Below are 22,858 nucleotides of genomic sequence, written 5' to 3'. Positions count from 1 at the left end.
ATTTAAAGAAGGAATAAGGTATCTTCATCAAGGAGAAGACTGGGGAGCTGAAGGAGGAGTTATGATGACATTCCTTGTGTTCTGGTTAGAGCTGCCATGGGAGGGAAGATTGGATTTGCTCTTCTTGGTCTCAAAGGACTGAACTGGGATAAGTAACAGAGCTCAGTAATAAGGAAGCAGATTTGGGCTTGATGTAAAAAAGATCCTCCTAGCAATAATGAGGATTGTACAGAGATGAGATGAGTTTCCATGCTCAGTAATGGGCTACCATCCTTTAAAGACTGGAAGTCCTCAAGCAGAGGCTAGATTGACTCCTTACTAGTGATGGGGGAGGGGGGATCCCTGGTGAGGATAGACTAAATGACCTCTGAGATCTCTTTGCATTTTGAGACTTTTGTCACTGAAGTGAAACTTCTTTCTACTTCTGGAGAAGAGAAATTGTTAAGCAAATGAATGCTATAGGGGATTTGGGGGACTGAGTTCTTTTTCTAGTCATTTTCTGATGCCTCTAAAACCCATCTGTTCCCATTCATGCTAAAAAGTTAGTTAAGAATTATTACCTATGAGTCCCCTCCATTCATTAAGCAAGTGCTGGGAGAAGTATGAGTTCTTGCTGTGCATTATTACTATGTGTCTTTCAACGTGACATTTTCTTATAAAATAGCCTAGAATTCAGACCTCTCCCTTTCCATTCAAAAAAAAAAATTAGCACGATTTTACTGTATTGATCTGTTGCATTAATCTCCAATGACTCCACGTATGCTAGGATGAGTCAGTAAGGATGGAGAAGGAAGGGTATGAGAAAGAGGGCAGTAGAAATAGCTGGGGTTGTTTTCTTTTCTGTAGGGCTTGGGGGCAAAGATGGAATTTCTGACCAAAAATCCCATTCTAACACAATAGCACATTTTCTTCCTCATCTCTATCTCCCACAGCTTGGCATGTACACATGGATCACTTCATCTGCAGGGAGTTATGGGCAGAGATTCCTTCTCTGGACTCCATATATGCCCTAGAGAAGAATATTCTGGGGACAGCTAGGTGGCTCAGTGGATACAGCTTCTGCCTTGGAGTCAGGAGGACCTGAGTTCAAATGAGGCCTCAGACACTTGACTCTTACTAGCTGTGTGACCCTGGGCAAGTCACTTAACCCCAATTGCCTCACCAAAAAGCAAAAAAAAAAAAAAAAGGACTATTCTGCCCATCAACAGTTAAGTAGATGACCTCAGGCAGAAGGGCAAAGATTAGTCAGGGAGGTTTTACTATATTGTTTTATCTATTTCACTGTACCCCAAATGCAGCCGGATCACTGATGTTTTTCTTCTTGATGTTGGCCTCTATTTCCAGTGCTGGGTGGCTGGTTTGAGGTGAACACAGACTGTTTTTGCTTTGCAGCCAGATCAGGCAGTACATCTCCTTCCCCAGTTAGGCTGCCATTGGGTAGCAAGGCAGGTGGAATGTCAGGCGGTAGATTTTTCAGAGGCTTCCTCAAGGCACTTTCTGTCTGAGGCTGAATACAAGTATCTTCCAGGGAGAGAACATGGAGGCCTGGCAGCTTCTATGTTAGCAACAGGGAAAGGTGGGGGGTGGGGAGAGAGAGAGACAGAGAGAGAGAGGGGGGGGGGAAAGGAACTGTGAAACATGAGAAGAAACCAAACAGCACCAGCAGGTGCATGAACAATCTTCCTCACTGGCACTCGCTTGACTTGCTTTGAAGCCATCCCCACCCCCATCCCCCCAAATATCTCTACCAGTTGCCAAAGGTCTTCAAATTCCCATCCATAGAGATTCATTCCTTTGGGATAAGACACTTTACCCTAGAATACTCTTTTAAAACACAGGCTGGTGTGTGTGTGTGGGGAGAGAATTCAGAACTCAAAATTTAAAAAAATGAATATTAAAAATAAAAAAAAAACCTGCTAAAGTAAACGAAATGAAAAATAAAAAAAAAATTACATAAAACAGCCAGAAGCCAAGATGGGGAAGTACATTAATGCACCGACACAGCTAGTAGTGCATCAGTTAGGATGGCATTAGCAAGCCAGTCACGCCTCAAGGCTCCATGGGAACAAGGCAGGACAAAGAACCTTTAATAAGACTTAGCAGGGAGCCATTGAAATGGCACAAAGGATGCTGGTCTGTGTGTGGGGCCAGGCTGGGGAAAAGGAGGAGGGAGAAGGAAGGAAAAAAATCTCCCTCCTTCCAAATTCTGCCTTAAACTGGTTCTAACATCCTGAATCTCAGGATAGTGGGGGAAGGGGAGTTTCCCCCAACTACTGGAAAACAAGTTATTGCAATTTTTTTTTCATTCCCAGCAATATATCCACAAGCTGAGGGGAACTGGGATCTGATGTGGTCAGGATACATTTAATTTTTAGAACAAAAATGGCTACTTGCCCAGTCACAATGAGCAGAAAAGCAGTGGCTTAGTTGAATAGAGCTGATTCACTCCTGGAGGACAAAGAGCAGACCCTGATGAAGAATTCTCTCTCACGAGGGTCTCCCCTCTCCTTCTCCCTTCCACACACATCTTCCATTTTAGCCTATTCTCCAACTAGGTAGCTCATCAGACGTTACATTTTCTAAAAAGATCTTTTAAAATTGGTCATTTAATACACATTTCCAACTTTTAAAATCTGTTGTTACTAGTAAAGGTGATGGTAAAAACTCTCAAACATCAGTTAATGATTAATGTGGAAAGGACAGGAAAAGGCCCATGGAAGAGATTTTCTTTGTAGTAAATGAGAACAATGTCACAACTCTAATCAGTGGAATAGGGCAGAGAGGTAATACAGAGTTATGGAGACAGACGTGGCTTTGAAGCCGATGTGACTTGGGTTCAAACCCTCCTTCTGACATATACTGGTTGTGTGACTCTGGGAACGTTATTTAATCCCTTAATGCTCTAGGTAAATCTCTAAGACTCTAAGCTGAAGAGAAGGTACAGGGAATTTCTCCATCAGAGAGCTCCTTAAACCAGCAAAGTTCTAAGTCCAGACTCACTATCTATCTGTAGGGTGGGTACATTGCCACCTTATTAATATCCCTCATGACTTTAGGCTAGCCCCTCAGGGGTGGGGAACCTGCAGCCTTAAGGCCACATGTGACCCTCTAGGTCCCCCTGTATGGCCTTTTGACTGAGTCCCAGTTTTACTGAAGAAATCCTTTCATGAAGGGGATTTGTTCTGGAAAGTTTGGATTCAGTCAAAAGGCCACACCTGAGGACCTAGAGGGCCACATGTGGCCTTGGGGCCATAGGATCTCCACCCCTGGGTCTATTGCACCAACAAGTGCCAGTCTGGTTCCTTACTCCTTCATTTCCAACCAAACTGATAAAACCAACACCTTCGTTGAAATAGCTGGTTGTCCTTTTTGCTGACAGTCATTGAGGAAAAGCATTACTCAGGAAGTCCTACAAACTTTGAGTTGTCAGGAACATTAGAGGTCATCTGATTCAACCTCTCTATCCCCTTGATAGCCAGGAGCAGTAGGAAATTGGAGAGATTTCAGCTCAACAAAATGAAAAACTTCCTAACACTAAGAGCAGTAGAAAAGGAGAACGGACAGCCTTGGGAGACAGCCTTGGCAGCTCCTCATCACTTACTGCCTCCAAGCGGAGGCTGGGTAAAGATTTCTTGGCATAGTTGTGGAGAAGGTTTTTCTTCATGGTCAAACTGGTCTAAATTCCTTCTGAAATCTCTTCTAAATCATTCTGTGGGTCAAGACAAGTGGTCAAGATGCTTCTACTTAACCTGGGGTGGGGAACCTGTGGCCTCAAGGTCACACGCGGCCCTCTAGATCCTCAAGTGTGGCCCTTTCACTGAGTCCAAGTTTTACAGAACAAATCCTTTTATGAAGGGGATTTGTTCTGGGGAGTTTAGATTCAGTCAAAGGGCCGCACTTGAGGACCTAGGGGGCCACATATGGCCTTGAGGACACAGGTTCCCCACCCCTGCACTTTACCATGCCCAGTCATGGGAAACTCATTACTTCCTAAGGAATCCCATTTTACTTAGAGAACCATCTAGTAAGTAAAAGGTTTTCCTTATACTGAGTTGAAATCTTACTATAGTTTTCATACAATAGTCCTATTTCAATTATCTTCACATCAAGAACTTTAAGACCTTTCACCTATCCTTAGAGATCGCCCTCCTCAGGACATCCTCTAGCATGTTAACCTTTCTGAAAATAGTGTTCAGACCTGGATGCAGTATTCTGGATGTGGCTTGCTCAGAAAAGGGGAAAGCAGAGACTATCCTCTCCTTTCTGCTTGTGACCAATCTCTCCTAGGTATTATCCTGGTACAGTTAACCCTTCCACATTGTGACTTTCCCCATCATGGTTTTAATATATCATGGGTTGGCATAAGAAATCAAATGGGAATTTTGGGGGAATTTTGTGGAAGCTGTAGATAACACAAGATAGCCAGCAGATGACACAGAGCCTATGACAACATACTGAACCCAAATTTTACAATAAGGTATTGTAAACACTCCACAAAAGAAAAAGAAAAAAAAATTAGATGTATACGGTATGAAAGGCAGGCCAAAAATTTTTATGCAGATAGCAGGGGTACCGTGCCCTTAACCCCCTTGATGTGGAATGGATAACTGTATTTCTACACTGGACTTTGGGGCAGGGGGAGGCAGCTTCTTTATTCTGGACACCATATTGCTATTATTAGAACAGGCTAGGACAAAATTGGCTTTGGGGGCTGCCAATTCACCTATGTAACTCACACTGAGCTTAATGCCTATTAAAACTCTCCAGCCTTTATCACATGGACTGGCATTGAGCCATGCCTTCCTCACCCTCTATTGTCCAGTTAATTTTTGGAACCCAAATGTGGGACTTTACATTTCTCCCTGTAGCATTCTAAGGGGGACTTAACTGATGTGAACTTGGATGCGTTACCTAAAGCCACCTAAAATTCTGCATAAAAAGGTGAACCCAGCAAGCAGGTTGAAGGAGCAACTTTGGAGTTGGGCTAGCCAGGCTAACTGAGGAAGGAAATCTTTGGAGGGCCCCCAGAAACTCACAGTCTCTAAGTGTGTCATGTCCTCCTCCATCTTCACTTGCCGATTCAGAAGTTGGAGGAGACAGTCCAGCATGCTCTGCTTGGGGTGCATCCCTTTGTCAAAACGATGGTACATTCCACACCAGAACCTTCAAAAGCACAAGAAAAGGAATAAGAATAGGCAGTCACACTGGGGCAGAAGGTCACTGCCCTTTTCTCATATATCAACTTCCACCCATCCAAAATAGTCACTGAGGAAGGCCTCAAACAGAAGTTAAAAGGAAAGCTTTTCAACAATGCCTTCACCATGGCTAGGACACAAGATATTTCCAGGAGAAAAAAATATTTCATTCAATGAACATTTGTTTTAAAATATTTTTATTGATGCCTTTTGTTTTGATATCACATTCACTCTGAAGAGATCCTTCCTTTCCTTTCTCCTACCCAGCAAGCCATTCCTTATAAAAAAGGGGGAAAAAGTGAAATGAACACATGGACTATTTATGATAGCGAATGCAGTGCTCCACATCCATGGTCCCTCACCGCTGTAATGGAGAGGGGAATTTTCTCACCTCTTCTTCAGGGCTGTCACAACATTTAGGGTTTGCTTTCCCTTTCCCTTTGCATTGTTGCAGTTTGTACAGTTGCACCCTACGTTGACTCTACCACAGTGATGCCATTTTGGTCCTCTTCGACAACAATGGACAACCACCAACCAACCAATATTGCTACAGCCATGGTGCTGAGAGAAATGATGATTTCCCTCTTGTATTAATAAATAATTATTGAATTAAGACCAACCTTTCCCTCCTTTTCTACTTCCTCATCCAGAAATCAACCAGTATGGGAAATCTTTCTCAAAGACTTACCCAGCCAGGTTGGCTGAGATCTAATCAAAGACAATAAAAGAAATTCGAAGTTTAGGCTAATGAGTGCATTTTTGTTCATTGTGTTTACTCAGGTCTGAGAAAATGTTGATTCCCCCTTTTATTGGCCAGGTGATATGGAAATTGTTGTCTCTGTGACCAAGACTTGGGTCGTCCAAGTCACATTCTCCAAGACCCACATTGTAATATTCATTTTCTCATTAATTGTCCCACATTGTAATATTCATTTTCTCATTAATTGTTAGCCAATCAGAGTTGATTACCACCCTCAGGAACCCAAGGGCATATAAACTGTGAGCCCACCACCATGAGGGGTCTTTGGTCTAAAAGGAACAGCTAAAAATGACCATTCTTTTATTAATAAACATGTTGGCCTTAGTAATAAAAGGATTAAATTACCCATAAACTATATCTCTCAAACTTTTTAAACATCAGAGTGCATAATTTTTTGAATTTGCTTTTTTTAAACTCTGTATTAATTTCTAGAAAATCTTTACAAGTTTCTCTGAATTCTTCATGCTTATCATTTCTCATGGCACAATAATATTCTATTATATACAGATACCATAAGGCAGCTAGGAAGTATAGTGCTATAGAACACTGGGCCTGGAATCAGAAAGTCCCAAGTTCAAATCTGGCCTCAAATACTTACTAGCTGTATGAGACCCTGGCCAAGTCACTTAACCTGGGTGCCTCAGTTTCCTCAACTGTAAAATGGGGATTATAATAGCACCTACCTGACAGAGTTGTTATAAGGATCACATTAGGCTTAGCACAAAGCCTGGCACACAGCAGGCACTTCATAAATGCTTATTTCCTCTCTCCCTCATCACAATTCATTCATCCATTTCCCCAACTAATAAGGTTCTATTTTGCTTCCAATTCTTTGCTTCTACAAAGCATTGCTATGTGTACCCAAACACTGAAACTAGTAAAGCATTAAAAGTTTCAAATCCCACTCAAGAGTTTGGGGAGACCCCGGAAATGAACCAGCGTTTCATATGCGCAGCAATGAAATCTCTAGGTTGAAAGCTATGCACATTTTAGTAACTTTGTTAAAAGCAGAATTCCGAATGGCTTTCCAGAATGATTGTGCCTTGATAAACATTGATTAAGCACTGACCATTTGCAGAAGCCCCATCCTAGGCACTGGGAGAAATACAAAATTTAGATAGGACAGTTGCAAATTTCATCGCACTTCTGGTTCAGTAGAAGGATAGGATTATTGCAACTCTAATACCCAATATTACATGGTGATTATGTTCAAGAGGTGCAAAGCAAAGTGTGTGCTATGTAATTAAGCAGTTTGGGACAAGATTTGCTGAAGAATCAATACTGCTATTGTGAATGCACAACAACCATGTATTATTTTTGTTTATTTGTTTGTTTTGGTAAGGCAATCGGGGTTAAGTGACTTACCCAGGGTCACACCACTAGTAAGTGTCAAGTGTCTGAGGTCACATTTGAACTCAGGTCCTCCTGACTCTAGGACTAGTGCTCTATTCACTGCACCACGTAGCTGCCCCAACAATGTGTTATTTTTAAACGTAACTAATTCTGACTTAATCAAAGTATAGAAATAGGTAGTAGATAATTCAGCTCCTTTGCTCTTCTTCTTTTATCTGCTGTCTAGGCTGTTCCAAAGTCTGAGCATTTCCATGTAGTTCATTAAACAACTAGCTATAACCAGGGTGAGCAGGTACAGGAGAAAGTCCTCAGATTAGGCTGTTGGGCTACTCTGCAGAGTAAGTGGAGAGGTTGAAATTACTGGAAGCAGAAAGATCAGGCTTCCTACCTCTGGTCTATCCACACTGTAATCCAGGGGTGGGGAACCTGCAGCCTCAGGCCACATGTGGCCCTCTAGGTCCCTAAGTGCTGCCCTTTGACTGAATCCAAACTTTACAGAACAAATCCCCTTAATAAAAGGATTTGTTCTGTAAACCTGGGACTCAATCAAAAGGCCACACCTGAGGACCTAGAAGGCCATATGTGGCCCTCTAGGTCCTCAAGTGTAGCCCTTTGACTAAATCCAAACTTCACAGAACAAATCCCCTTAATAAAAGGATTTGTTCTGTAAACCCGGGACTCAATCAAAAGGCCACACCCGAGGACCTCAGGGGTCACAGGTTCCCCACCCCTGCATCTAATTTATTGTCTACATCAAAGTCTGAGCAATATTCCATATGTGCCAGTATGACTGTGTTAATCCTCTACTCAAAAAACCTCAGTGGTTCTTCATAGCCTACTCAACAAGGTAAGTGTTTCCTTGCTCTGGCATTCGAGATCCTCTACAGCCTGGCCCCATCCTATCTCTCCAACTGCATATCTCATCCTTCATATACTCTATCATCTAGCCAAATGGATCCCTCTTCATTCCTGTGTCTTATCCCACCCCGTCCCACATTCATATCTTTGCTCACATTGGTTCCCTGCCTAGAATGGGCTCCAGTCCTCCATTTCTGTTTGCTGAAGTCCTTCCCTCCCTCTTTATCTTCAAGAGCAAGAGCTCTTCTGTTCTGATACTTTCCTATCTCTGTTTTTCCTCCTCAAATGTTTCAGAGCACTCTGCCTAGATCCCTCTCTCACCTTCTGTACTCCTGCCTCTATTTAATGGTTACTTGTGTATTTAGCCATTATCCCATTAGATAATAAGCTTCTTGAAGCCCCCTGCAAACATATTCGGTACTTAATGTTTGTTGAATTAAAATTACTTTCAAGGCTAAAAGTATGTATGTGGATTTCCATATGTCGTTGTTCAGCTATTCAGCTGTGGCCAACTCTACATGACCTCATGGACTTTTGTCCATGGGGTTTTCTTGGCAAAGGTACTAGAATGATTTGCCATTTCTTTCTCTAGCATGCTCCCATTTTATGGATGAGGAACTGAAGCAAATAGAGGTTAAGTGACTTGCCCAGAGTCACACAGGTAGTCTTAGTCTGGATTTGAACTCAGGCCTTTCTGGCTTCAAGCCCAGTGCTCTATCCACTGCACCACCTAGCTGCCCTTAATGGATTTTCATTAGCCATGGCCAATTTGGCACAGAGATAAGTTAGAAGTGTCTGCAGATTCTGACGGTTCTCATTAGTGAAAAGTATGAGCATCTAGACGAAGCTGCTGGCAGTAAGATTTTCAATGTGGTCCCTGACTTCTACTTCTTGATATGGTTGACTTGCTGACCAAAAAAAGTCAATTTCCATATATTTTCCTTTCTTTTTGAAAAATTTTTGGAGACTGGCCTCCCTATCTTGCCCAGGCTAGCAGCGCATTGTCTATTCAGGGGCCTGATCCTACTGTTGCTTGGCACAGAAGCTTTGACCTGCCCCATTTCTTCCTTGGGTCAGCTTGGTTGACTATAGCTCAGGACTCCACCAGCTTCAGCTTCTCCCAAAGCAGGTGTTCCAGGCATGCACCACCACACGTGGCTATCCTCCGCCACCACATGGGGCTATCCTCTGCCACCATGAGGCTATCCTCTGCTGCCACACGTGGCTATCCTCCGCCGCCACGTGGGGCTATCCTCCTCCACCACCTGGGGCTATTCTCTACCACCATGAGGCTATCCTCTGCTGCCATACAGAGCTATCCTCTGCCACCATGAGGCTATCTTCTGCTGCCACACAGAGCTATCCTCCGCCACCACATGAGACTATCCTCTGCCACCATGAGGCTATCCTCTGCCACCACATGTGGCTACCCTCTGCTGCCACACGTGGCTATGCTCCGCCACCACATGGGGCTATCCTTTACCACCATGAGGCTATCCTCTGCCACCATGAGGCTATTCTCTGCCACCACATGGGGTTATCCTTTGCCACCATGAGGCTATCCTCTGCTGCCATGCAGAGATATCCTCCACTGCTATGTGGAGCTATTCTCCATGTTTTCTAGCTCACTGTTTATCTTTTCCCCATTCTCTGGCAAGGTGCTACTGGGGAAAAACTGGCAACTAACAGAAAGTAGCCACAAATAACAAAAACCTCATCATCTTTACTCCTCTTACTCTGAAAGGAGAACAGGAGAAACACAGCTTAGAACTTACTGGAAGCTGAATGGTAAAGTGTTGGGATGAAGTACCCCATAAGCAGTGATGCCCTTGTACAGTGGGTTCCTGAACTCAGTTTTCTTCTGTAACAGGAAAGGCCACAAGGAATGGGTTCTCTCAAAGATTCTGTTTAAAAACAAAAGCAACAAAGTCCGATTGACCTTGTGAACCAGTCAAGTTTTTGTAAGAAGTTATATAACTCAAGTGGAGGGGTGGTAAGGGCAGACAGGGAAAACAGGTGAGAGATATCATCGGTAGGAAGGTTTATTAATGACATGATATGGTCAAAGTGCTCAGTTCTGGTACTTACTGGCCATGTAACTTTGGACAAGTCTTTAAAATGCTCTAACTTTGAGATTATCTGTCTAAAAAACAATTCACTTCCAAATATTCAAAGGTACGTCTTGCAATTAATGTGTATATTACCTCCGATGAACCCCATGACAACCTCCCCATGCCTGTCAATGTCTCTGAGTGCTCTCATAGGTTCATTCTGGGGTTTCACACAATCTCCCTTCCTTGATCTCTCGCTTTTTTTCAGGCAATTGGGGTTAAGTGACTTGCCCAGGGTCACACAGCTAGTAAGTGTCAAGTGTTTGGTCTGAGGCTGGATTTGAACTCAGGTCCTCCTGACTTCAGGGCCAGTGCTCTATCCACTGTGCCACCTAGCTGCCCCTTGATTTCTTTTGATGTCGAAGAGATATCAGTGTCCTTGTTTTTGCCACATGACCAACCTATTTTCTTTTTTATTCATTCATTCACTCATTCATTTATGTATTTATTTATTAGGCAATTGGGGTTAAGTGACTTGCCTAGGGTCACACACCTAGTAAGTGTCAAGTGTTTGTTCTGAGGCTGGATTTGAACTGAGGTCCTCCTGACTTCAGGGCTGGTGCTCTATCTACTGCGCCACATAGCTGCCCCCTATTTTTTTTTTTTTGATGTTACATTTCTTTGCTGGCATCCACTGCTCCATTTCTCCTCTGCACACCCACCATGTACTCTCTGGGTGACACAAATTTTAATGTCAATTTAATTCAGCGAGCACATACTATGTGGAAGACACTGTGCTAAGTACTGAGATTTAAAGACAAAAAAGGCCTTCTTTGTCCTCAAGGAGCTTATCTTTAACTTGGGGGAGATACAATGTGTACAAAGATCAATAAATATAAGATGCACACAAAGTGATTTCTTTGGCAGACGCACTAACAACAGGGGTAAAGGCCTTTTGTCAGAGGCGGTATTTGATCTGCACCTTGAGAAGACTTAAGGGTTCCAAGAGTATTCCACGCACGGGGGACACTGTATGCCAAGACACAGAGGTGGGTGATGGGATATCATGTATAATAATGGTGTCAAACTCAAAGAGAAACCAATCCCCATGGACTGAATATTGACTTAGAAAACCACAATTATCTATATCTTATTGTATTTGTATTTATTTTGTTAAACATTTCCCAATTGCATTTGATTTTGGTTTAGCCACAAGGGCCACAAATTTGATACTTCTGATGTACAGTGAATAGCAGTAGGTCAGTTTGGCAGGAAGAGAGCACATGTGCCCGGAAAGAAAGATTAGATCCACATTGTGACGGTTTTAAATGTCGAAGAGGAGTTTTACAATTTGGAGGCGCCTATTGGGACTTGCGGCCAAATACTGCCAACAGTGGCCAAACACTGCTACCGGTAGAAGAAGGGCAGAATGTCACATCAGACAGATACATGCGGTCATTAAATGAACTCTGCACATCTGCAAAGCCAATTCAGCCCACTGCTCTCCTCCGTATCTCTACAGTGCTCGCCCACAATATGGATTGTTTCTAGATGACATTGTATTGGTGGCACCAATCCATGGACCATTGCAGGGCTTCCTGAGTGTGATCCACAACCCAGAGCCTAGATGAGCAGCTTCACCCACTTGGGTCTTCTTGCACAGACACTTAGTTGAGTGGTTATGGATCTCAGTAAAGAGGCCTGGCAGTATTCAAGGGTGTCATCCAGAAACAGGAGCATTTGGAGGAACTCACCATGGATAAGCAAACCCTCTTCAACTTGAACTCTGTGTTGGATCTCCTCCAAGACTGTGGTAAACACCTTTGGATAGTTTGAGGGATGAGGAACCTGTGGCCCCACCCCTGGTTCAAGCTCTTCTCTTTTATATCTCGTTTGATATTAAGGGTTAAAAGGTCAAACAAGGTCATTTCTGTTGTTATTTCTCCCAAGGAGCCCTCACTCACAAACAGAAGGGAGCCGTGTTGGAGGACAGCTATAAGGCTGCATTTGGCTCTACTGAATCAACTCTCTCTTTGAAGAGCTAATAAACAACGAAGACAAGACTTTGTATTCTCGACATCTACCAATTGGTTGTATGATGGTAAAGATGTGTCTACTGTGTGATATTGCTTGTGACAGTCCTGCCTCATTAAAGATACGCTCCATACACAAGTAGTTTATTGTCATAAATGATTTTATGTGGATATGAAAGGAAGGCTCTAGGCTTGCTGTTGTTAACTTTGTGGGTTATTTATAAGGTCCGAAGACCATAAGTGCTGACAAGGATAATGTTGAAATCAACGTCATTCAGTTCCTCCAGCTAGATGGCCAGTGTTTGGTCACTAGGCAATGATTTCACATTTAGGTTATCAACAGCTAAGTTAAAGTATATAGATGGTTTAACTCTGTGTGAGTTTTAGCATTCTCTGCTTGCTTTCCCACCACCCCATCGCTGTTGGTTGCATAGGACTGGGGGCTATTTTTTTCTAAAGGAAGGCAGACTACCACGTGCAGTGCCCCATTTGGATGTGTCTGGAGTCTTGGAAGCTTGACTACTCTATGTTCTCCTACAAATGGACCTTGGGAGCTTGTTCTAGAAGGGGAGCACAGCTACTTGTATACCCTTGACCGAAAAACAGAACGCCTCTGTCAGGGAAGGTCGTCATCTTTGACCAACTGTGCAGCTTCGGGAGCAACGTACATGGAATGGTGAGGGAGAAAGGAGACATCCACCTAGACAGCCAGATGAGCCAAATCAACCCTGATGATCAATGAGGTGACAGATGTTGCAACCAGATCAACCTCTCATCCAGACTGAGGGCTATTTTTAAATTGTCTGTTTCTTGGGTTTCCACGACAAAAGAATTCATCACCAAGTGGCCAGCCTGAGGACATAGGCTGGTCCTCAGAAGGCAGACGGAAGACTGTTGCTGAGAGGGAGCTTGTACTCCCCTGGACTTCCATACCACAATGAGACATGAAAATAGGCCTTGGTGGATTCCTATCAAATTCACTATTGTGCTCCTATCTTTCTGGGGGGAGGAAGAAGAGGAATCTGTCAATACTCCCACCATTTGGCTGTACACATACACAAAAGTCTCGAGTCCTTACAAGCGGCAGGCTGTGGGAGGCCGAGTCCTCGTGGAAAATCTCTAAGTCCTTATAGACTTTAGGGGTCAGTATGTATAGAGGCTTGCCTCGGGATAAACGCTCCCATGACTCCTGCCCTAGCTCCCTTTGTTATGGTTTGTTGATCCTAAGTTCTTACTCATGCCCAGCCTCGAGACCAGGTGGCCGAATCGGGTAGACAATACTAAGAACTGGGCAGGGAAAACATTAGAGATGAAATTTGGCATTAAAACTACTTTCTCATGAGAAAATGAGGATCTTTAGCTGCTTAGATTGTTTATGTTATTAATTAGCACTTGCAGATCATTTCTCATGGTACAAAGCTGTTTCCTATAGTATATAATCTTGTAACACCTGAAAATAAACTAGTCTTATGAGCATTAGTCTCAGACTGGCGTAGCCCAACTTTTCTTTCTGCAGTTCCCCTTCTCCTTTTTCTTTCACCGCTCTGTCTTACATCACGCCGGCTAGCAGCAGCAGGCGGGTTGTGAGTTTGCCATTGAACCTCTACTTCTCCATCTGTAAAATGGGGAGAACACTACTCATCTGAACCATTTCCCAGGTTTGCCGCTACTCCTATTACCAGCCAGGCCAGTGAGAGGGAAAGTCTGTGCTATAGTCTAGACCTTGAGCTTCCTGACTCCAATCAGTCTCCATCTTCAGAGTATTTACTCAATATCTCCATGGGCACCGTGGGGATGTTGCAGCTTGATTTGTAAATAAGCTGCACACCAGTCCTCAGCTACCAAGCCCTCCCTCTGCCCTGCACCTCCCAGGCTCTTCTCCTTTAAAGCCAGCCCCATTTGATTAAAAAAAAATAAAGGGCTCAGATGCCTATACAGCCCCTTCCCCAACTCACTTCAGCTCCTCCCGCTCCTTGTGGCAGGTTCCTATGAAGTTCCCAAATTGACAGGAGAAAACGTGATCATGGATCTCCAGTAAGAAAAGCTCATTAAACTCAAAAGCACAGGGAAACTGCTCCATCAGTTGCCAGATACACTCCAAAAATTGGGTGAAGACCGGGGATACTTCTTTGGGGTCCCCATCCAGGTGACCACATCTAGCAATTTAAACAAAAACAAGAGAATCATAAGGCTCAACATCATGCCTTGGCACAGGAGAGAAGACTGGACTTCACTACCTATGGTTACTAATCCACCTAGGTGGCGACAGATTAGAAATCCAGCTGAAATAAATAAGAATCACATCAAGCCAGCCAAAGAGACAGGGGTCATGTCTCACAATTCCTTTGAGCTCCCTATACCATAGCATACACACATGGTACACAGTACAGTTATCCCTTCTACATCACAACCTCCCCCATCACAGTTTTGCCATATCGAGGGGAGTTCGGGGGGAGTTTTGCAGAAGCCACAGACCACACGCAATGGCCAGCAAACGACACAGAGCCCATGACCACATACTTAACCCAAACTTTACAATAAGGTACTGTAAACACCCCATGAAAGAAAAAGAAAAAAAAATCAGACTTCTTCTCTGGTATGAATGGAGGGCCAAAAACTTTTACTCAGATTTTCCAAATCGCGGGGGCACCCCCAACCCTTATGATGTGGAAGGGATAACTGTAGGTACTATGAGGTACATAGTAGAACCAAATAAATACTCATTGATTAATTTCTTTGAGAAACAAACATTGACAACAGAAATTTTCACTCTTTTTTTTCCTCCAAAAGGAGTCAAAAGTCAATTTATCCTTAAAGAGGAAAGACACCACATTCAAATTTAAGCTATGGCTGCCCTGGAACTTAGAAAGTTTTTGATAATACATGTGTTACTTTGCCTAAAATTCTTGACTAGCAGCAAGAAAACCTGACATTAAGAGAAATACGGCTACAAGGGACTAAGGAACAATGTTTTAAATGGGTGATGGCCAGAATTGGTTATAATGTAATAATGATGTTCTTGAGAGACTAGGTCGGTTGGGACAACTTCATGTAGAATGTGGCTGTTTTTATTTCACTATCAACACTACTGAACTCCACCCCCCTCCAACAACATGCATATGTTTTTACCTTTGTGAAAACTTGTGACCCATAGAGATCCATTCCCTTTCTATGAGGACCTGATGTTTCACACCAAAAGAGAAAAGAGTTAACATCAGGGAGGTTAAAAAGATGCTTTGACCATAACTTAAATATTCATATGACTTTCTTACGATGAAATTCTCATAACTTGAAGCTGCTTTACTGATGGAATAAAGTGGATTTCCCAAGCAATAACTAAGTCATCTAGAATTCATTTAAAGGGCTGAATATACTCCCCCAAAATTTCAGATTCCCCCCAAGAGAAAATATTCTGCATTAAATATAGTATGGATTCTTTTGGCTCTTGTACTATGGTAGGCCAGGCCATTGAAGTTATCACTAAATGCTATTCCAACAAACACATTAAAGTGAACCTTTAAAAAACAAAAATCCAAAGCAGTATTTCTGTTGAGAGCTTATACCAAGAATTAAATAATTTTTTTTAATAAAGGATTAGATTTAAGTGCCTTTTAAAATAAAGATGAAGGGAATAAGCATTTATTAAACCTCTATTGTGTTCTGGGCACTGTATTAAGCACTTTGCAAATGTCTCATTTAATCTTCACAACAATCCTGGGAGATTGGTACTATTGTTATCCCCTTTTTCCCGATGAGGAAACTGAGTCAGAGAGAGGTGAAGTGACTTGCCCATGGTCACAAAGCTAGTATGTGTCTGAAGCCATATTTGAACTCAGGTCTTCCTGATTCTAGGCCTAGCACTTTAGCCACTGAAGCATAAGCAAAGCTTTTCTGTTTTGATTTCTGTTTTTTTGGAAATCAATGAAACGTTTGTGATTTTCACAGTAAATGTAAGCTCTCTAGTTGTATCTACCAGAAATTCAAAGAGCTGATATCTGAGGCATAATATACCCATCTCAGGGAGCCATATTTCCCACCCTCACTACTCTTTCCCTAAATCTTCTATTGCTCCCACACCCCCCTCCCAAATACCCTTTTACATGAGGGTGTCTGCACAAAACTGCTATGTAATGGGTAAGGGGCTCGGGATGGAAAACAGAGACCACATTAACTGTGTGCGCCTGATGGAGGAAAAACAATGATAACCAAAAATATAAAATATGCATAGGATTTCGAGTTTGAAGGCATCACAGATACAGTTTAGTCCAAACTTCTCATTTTACAAAAAAAGAAACTGAGGCCCACAAAAGAAAGTAACTTGTCAAGGTGAAGCAGGTCATTAAGTACTTTGAAGGGAGGCCAAGTAATATAGTTCTCTCTTCCACATCTCGACTCAACTTATTGTAGTTTTGCTATATCATGGGTCGGCATAAGCAACTAAATGGGAATTTTGGGAGGAGTTTTGTGGACACCACAGACAATATACAAAGGCCAGCAGATGACACAGAGCCTATGACCAAATACTTAACCCAAATTACACAATAAGGTACTGTAAACACCCCATGAAAGGAAAAGAAAAAATTCAGACTTCTTCGCTGGTACAAAGGGAGGGTCAAAAAATTTTATGAGGATTTGGAGGGCGCCATGTCCTCAACCCGTGGAAGGGATAACTGTATAGCAAATACCCTTGGAGTCAGGAGGATCTGGGTTCAAGTTTGCCTCTGACACACACTAGCTGTGTGGCCAAGGACAAGTCACAGCTTCTCAGTGACACAGGCAACACCCTTATGTTACAGGCAAGATACTAATCTGTATCAGCTGAGGGAACTCCTTCTAACAGATGAAATCAGAGATCTGGATCAAAATAACAACAAAATCAGGCCTTTCAAAGGCCAAAGGATCTCCCCAGGGGTAGACTGTTTTGGTAAGAGTCAACTTAGATTTCCTCACAATCAGAAGTAGGATTTCTTACCATCAGTCCTTCAAACGTCCGGTAAAACGGATCAAGAAGGATGCCAGCCAGAGAGCATACTTGGGCCGTGCGGTCCCAGCCATCAGAGCAATGGACCAAGACGCTAGCTTTTTCCACTTTCACCGCCTGAGGGGAACAAAAGAGGGGGAAAAGGAAGCATGGATAACTTCTGCACAGCATACTGACTTCAGGGATAGAAACATGAATAGTGCTTATGTGCATTTCATTGGAGCTGACCTGTGCAAAGTCAATCAGTCAATCCAGCACCTACTATGGCCCCAGCAATATGCTAGATGTGTGTGTGTGTGTGTGTGTGTGTGTGTGTGTGTGTGTGTGAGATATACAAAGTGAAACAGTTCCTATCTTCAAATAGTTTGCATCGTAATAGGAGAGATGACCTGATGATAGTAGATACAAAACACATATAAGAGCCAATACAAGGTAGCACTGGGGGGAGGTACTAGTAATGGAGGAGACCAAGAGAACACTCATGGTGAAGGTGGTACTGGAGCTAATTCTTGGAGGGAATTGAGGGATCGATTCCCAAAGGTTAAGGTGAGGAGGAAGTTTCTGTTGAGTTATGTCCGACTCTCCGTGACCCCATTTAGGGTTTTCTTGGCAAAGACACTAGAGTGGTTTGCCATTTCCTTCTCCAGCTCATTTGACAGATGAGGAAACGGAGGCAAACAGGGTGAAGTGACTTGCCCAGGGTCACACAGCTAGTATCTGAGGCCTGATTTGAATTCAGGTCTTCCTGACTCCAGGCCCAATGCTCTATCCACTGCACCACCTAGCTGCCTTAGAGTAGGGAGTATGATGTAAAAAAAAGGAACAGTTAGTGTAAAGTCAGGGCAATAAGAGATGGAATGTCTGTCACACATGAAGAACACCAAGGAAGCCAATTTGGCTGGACTATAAAGTGAATGGGAGAATAACCTGTAATTAGGCTGGAAAGGCCGAGACAAGTCAGAGGTTGAGAAGAGCTTTAAAAGCTGAACCAGAGGAGCTGATTTGGGATCCTACAAGTAACAGGGAACCATTGGAGTAAGGAAGTGATGGCCAGACCTGAACCTCAGGAAAATCATTTTAGCAGCTGTATGAAGGATGGACTGGAGTGAGGAGAGACTTGAGGCAGAGACCAGTCAGGAGGACCTCTGTGAGAAGCAATGGGGGTTTGAATTAAGGTACTGGCTGTGTGAGTGTAGAAAAAGGGATATATACAAGAAATGATGCGGAGAAAGAAATAAAATGTAGCAACTGAGCAGGCTGAGGTAAGTAAGAGGAATCTAGGATGACACCCAAGGCTATGAATCTGGGTGGTGCCATTAACAGAAATAGAGAAATTAGGAAGTGGGCTGATTTTTTTTGTTTTTCTTTTTAGGCAATTGGGGTTAAGTGACTTGCCCAGGGTCACATAGCTAGTAAGTGTCAGGTGTTTGGTCTGAGGCCAGATTTGAACTCAGGTCCTCCTGACTTCAAACCCCCAAGCAGGGTGATTTTTAATGGATGAGAAAGCATTTATTAAACCATGGCAAGGACAGTACTAAGCACTAAGGATACAAATCTAAAACAAAGATTGTGCTAGCCTTCAAGGAGCTTATATTCTAATGGAGAGACATGGCCAAAAGAGAGTGGTGGCCAAGAGGTAAACTTGGTGTTGTGGAGAGGTACTGAATTCTGTTCTGGACATCATGGAGGTATGGACAGCTAGGGGAGGGGGTGGGTTGGTCACGTAGTTGAGAGATGAAAGCAGGACAGCCCGAGGGCTACATTGGATTCTCCAGATATATTACTAAAAGAATGTCCTAGCTCTAGAGCTGGTAGAGGCCTTTGAGGTCACATAGATCAATTCATTTGTGTTATCTATTCATTATTTAAATTATAATTTTTTTCAAAGAAGATCCACCTTTTCTCCCTCCCACCTCCTCCCCACTGACCACCCTTATTGAGAAAGCAAGAAAAACAAAAGCTCTGTTATAAATATGCAGTCAAACAAAACAGATTCCTTCATTGGCCACGTCCAAAAAGAAATGCCCTGATCTGCACCAATCAGGAGGTGGTTAGCAGGTTTCATCATGAGTCCTCTGGAATCATGGATGGTTCCCAAGTGAAAGTGGCACTGCTGTGTTTTTTCTTTGCAATGCTAGGACCACGTTAAAAAGCTGAGTTCAGATACCAGAAGAAGAAGAGTGGCAACTGTTACTCCTGGCTACTCAAAGCAGCGAAAAAAAGATACCCCACTGAGCATATCTTGTTCTTGACTAACAATCTGAAACCTCAGCATAAAATAAAAAATAATTCTGCTTTCATGAAAGTGACAGAAAACGTTTGCCCCAAACCTTTCTCCTTTCTTTCCACTAAAGGAAGAATGGTAGTGAGATAGGGAGAAATATTAAAAACTCACCTGTCTATAACGCTTTACAATTTACCATAATTATACCCTGTAGTACTGCTTGCTGTTCGCCCTTTGTTCTCGAAGATGACCAGGACATCAGGGAAGTGATGCCATGACATGCAAGTGAATTGGATTCAAGGCTGTGCAGACTCACCAGCCTCACTTTCTCCTCCAGAGCCACCTGGGTCCAGTGTCCAGATATCGATCAGGACAACAGGAGATGGCCCAGGATGCAATGGGAGACCTTGGCCTTTTCAAGCTAAGGTCTTTAACATATCTCAGTTCCAACTGTATGGAACCTCGGAGAGACAAAGTGACTTGCAAAAGCCAGGCTTCCCTAATCAGTTAGCAGAAGAAGAAAAGAGTACAGAAATGTATTGAGAATTACCTTTGCAAGGAAGATTCCAGCATCCATAATAGTTTTAATATGTTTCAACCACCCTGAGTTCTCCAGGCCAGCAAGAAAGTCACTCATTGACGGAACTTTCATTTCACAGACTTAAGAAAGAAAAAAAACAACAAAGACTGAAATGAAGTATTTCCTACACCTCCTCCACCCCACTCCCCCAAGAGTGAGACAAAGAACACAGGATATAGAGTCATAAGGTCTGGGTTCAAGGTCTGCCTTTGCTACTTACTAGTTGTGTGACTTCCTGTCTCTGGGTCTTGGTTCTTTGTGAAATGAGGAAGCTGGAGCTTCCCTCTGAGCTCTGACATACTAGATAAACCACTTTACAAAAGGGGAGCAGCTAAAGAATCACAGCATGTCTTTAAATGACTGGCACGATGAAGACTACCCATATAATCAGATCCATAACAGTGGATCTGGATCTCCAGTTTCTCAGCTAACCGAAGGTAAACACTCAAGTTAATCATGCCTGGTTAGAGAAAAACATATTTGACTCCAGATAAAGCACTGGCGGATACCAAAAGGTAGTATGGTATAAACCAAGATGTCCTTTAAAAACGTCTCTCCCTTCACACGTGAGAGAGCTTCTGCTTACCATGGGACCTGGAGTGGGGGAGTATCAACAGCTCTGAAAATGAGTTACTTTTGATGCCTTTTCAATGTCCAGCAGGAGACACGAAAGTGCCTTAAATCCTACTTATTGCATGGAATTAGATTTAGAAGGTGACTTTGAGATCACTTAATCTAACCCCCTCAATCTAACAGAGAAGTAAACAGGCCCATGGAAGGGAAATGACTTCTCAAGGTCACAGAAGTAGTCAGTGGTAAAGCCAGGATTCAAATTCACATTCTTTAAAAACAATGTTCTTTTTTTTTTTCCACTCTGCCTCTTTAAAGTCCATCACAGTATAAAAAAATTCAGAGGAAAGATGCAGAGAAGATACAACACACCCAAAGGGCAAGTTTTCATCACCTTGTCCTAGATGTGGCATACCACATCTGAGAATCCTTGGAAGTCCGGAGGAAATTCCCTAAGACAAGGGTTCCATAGGACCCCGAGCTCCTTTTTGTTTCTTCATATTTTTCATGAATCTGTCCCTGTCACTCTCCATTCCCACCCCCATCTCCTCACCAATGAGCAAAATAAAATGTCCTCAATACATATTGTTCAGCAAAATTAATTCCCACATTAGCCAAGTCTCAAAATGAACACCTCTTGCTGTGTTTTAAGTTCATTACCTCTGACATGAGGTGAGTGGCATTGTATCGTTCAGAGTTCTAAAGCCTTTGAAAGTTGTTTTTCTCTATAACGTTATTGTCACTGTTAGACTATTCTAACTGTTCACTTCAATATGCAACAGTTCATGGATGTGTTCTCAGTTTTCTCTGAAACTGTTTCATTTCTTATGGCCCAATAATATTCCATTGCATTAATGTGCTACAACATATTTAACTATTCCCCAATAGGATACCCCCTTAGTTTCCAATTTTGTTTACTATGAAAAGAGCTGCTATAAATATTTTCATATGTACATGTTCTTTTCCATTTTCTTTGACTTTGTTGGGGTACAGGTCTAGTAGCAGTATAGCTGGGTCAAAGGGAATTAACAGTTTGGCAACTTTCTGGGCACAGTTCTAAACTGCTTTCCAGAATGGCTGGACCTATTCACAGTTCCTTCAACAGTGTACCTGTTTTCCCATAGCTCCTTCAACATTTGTCATTTGCCTTTTTTGGCATTTTTCCTCATCTGCTAAATGTGAGACAGAATCTTTGAGCTGCTAGTGTTTTTTCATATGCTTGTCGATAGCTTGGATTTCTTCCTTTGAAAATTGCCTGCTCATATCTATATCGAGGGATGTTGCTAAGCCTCATGAATTTGAATCAGTTCCTTATATATCTTGGATGAGACCTTTATCAGAGAAACTAGCTGCAAAGACTTTTCCCCAGCTGTTTCCCTTCTAATTTTTACTACATTGGACTTGTTTGTACAAAACCTTTTAAATTTTCATATAAACAAAACTTTCCATTTTATCTTGTGTGGTCTTTTCCATCACTTGTTTAGTATTCTCTAAGACCAAAATTCTAAAGGATCCCAATCCTCTTTGTCCATCTTTCCCAAAAGATTCTATGGTGATGGCAGGTGACCAAGATTATGCTCAAGGCTTTGTTCTTACCCAGCAGAGCAGTAAAAGCAAAGAGTGAAAGGAAACTTAGGAGCATTCACTGCTAACAATGATGCTAAACTAAAAAGTCTGCCATATTTCTTCTGGCACAGGCCTACGCTACCACTCCTGTAGTTAAGTGCTCTATTGATTCCCCCAACACAGATGCTCAGTTGTTCTCAACTATAGTGTGAAATCAATGGAAATGTTGAATAACAGAGTTGGAAGACACCTCGTAAAGCAGTCTATTCCAACCCTTATGTGATGGATGAAGCATGAATCTCTTTAGCAACTTGGAATTGTAAGACTTAGAGCTAGAAGAACCCTTTGATTTTTTAAAATTTTATTTTTTTCAACCAACTACCTCCCACTTTCTCCCTCCCAAGTGAAAAAGAAAGAAAAGAAAATCCTTGCAAGGAATATGCATGGTTAAGCAAACCAAATTCCCTTATTGTAGAAGAACCCTTTGCAATCATCACCAGGGGTGGGGAACCTGCAACCTCGAGGCCACACAGGGCCCTCTAGGTCTTCGGGTATGGCCTTCTCACTGAGTCCAAGTTTTACAGAACAAGTCCTTTTCTCATAAGGGGACTTATTACGTGAAGTTTGGATTCAGTCAACCTCGAGGCCGCAGGTTCCCAACCCCTCATTCTAGTCCAACTATAGTTA

The 22,858-nt window shown here is 42.6% G+C and overlaps 1 protein-coding gene across 4 annotated transcripts in view; it reads right to left on the bottom strand.

The window, feature by feature from the left end:
* Positions 1–22,858, bottom strand: part of MTMR8 (myotubularin related protein 8) — a 52,115-nt gene that overhangs the window by 6,454 nt on the left and 22,803 nt on the right. For all 4 annotated transcript variants that reach the window (XM_020979643.2, XM_020979642.2, XM_078147954.1 and 1 more), the window contains 7 exons: positions 20,006–20,115; positions 17,223–17,348; positions 15,380–15,429; positions 14,206–14,406; positions 9,942–10,070; positions 5,037–5,163; positions 1,288–1,555 (listed from right to left, as the gene is read on the bottom strand). In XM_020979643.2, the coding sequence (XP_020835302.1) occupies positions 1,304–1,555; positions 5,037–5,163; positions 9,942–10,070; positions 14,206–14,406; positions 15,380–15,429; positions 17,223–17,348; positions 20,006–20,115 (995 nt within the window). In that variant the 3' untranslated portion in view covers positions 1,288–1,303. The remainder of the gene's footprint in view (positions 1–1,287; positions 1,556–5,036; positions 5,164–9,941; positions 10,071–14,205; positions 14,407–15,379; positions 15,430–17,222; positions 17,349–20,005; positions 20,116–22,858) is intronic.

Source organism: Phascolarctos cinereus, unplaced genomic scaffold (assembly GCF_003287225.1).
Source record: "Phascolarctos cinereus isolate Bilbo 61053 unplaced genomic scaffold, phaCin_HiC Scaffold_8;HRSCAF=390, whole genome shotgun sequence".
Taxonomy (NCBI): domain Eukaryota; kingdom Metazoa; phylum Chordata; class Mammalia; order Diprotodontia; family Phascolarctidae; genus Phascolarctos; species Phascolarctos cinereus.
This window is presented reverse-complemented; position numbering and strand designations above follow the sequence as displayed.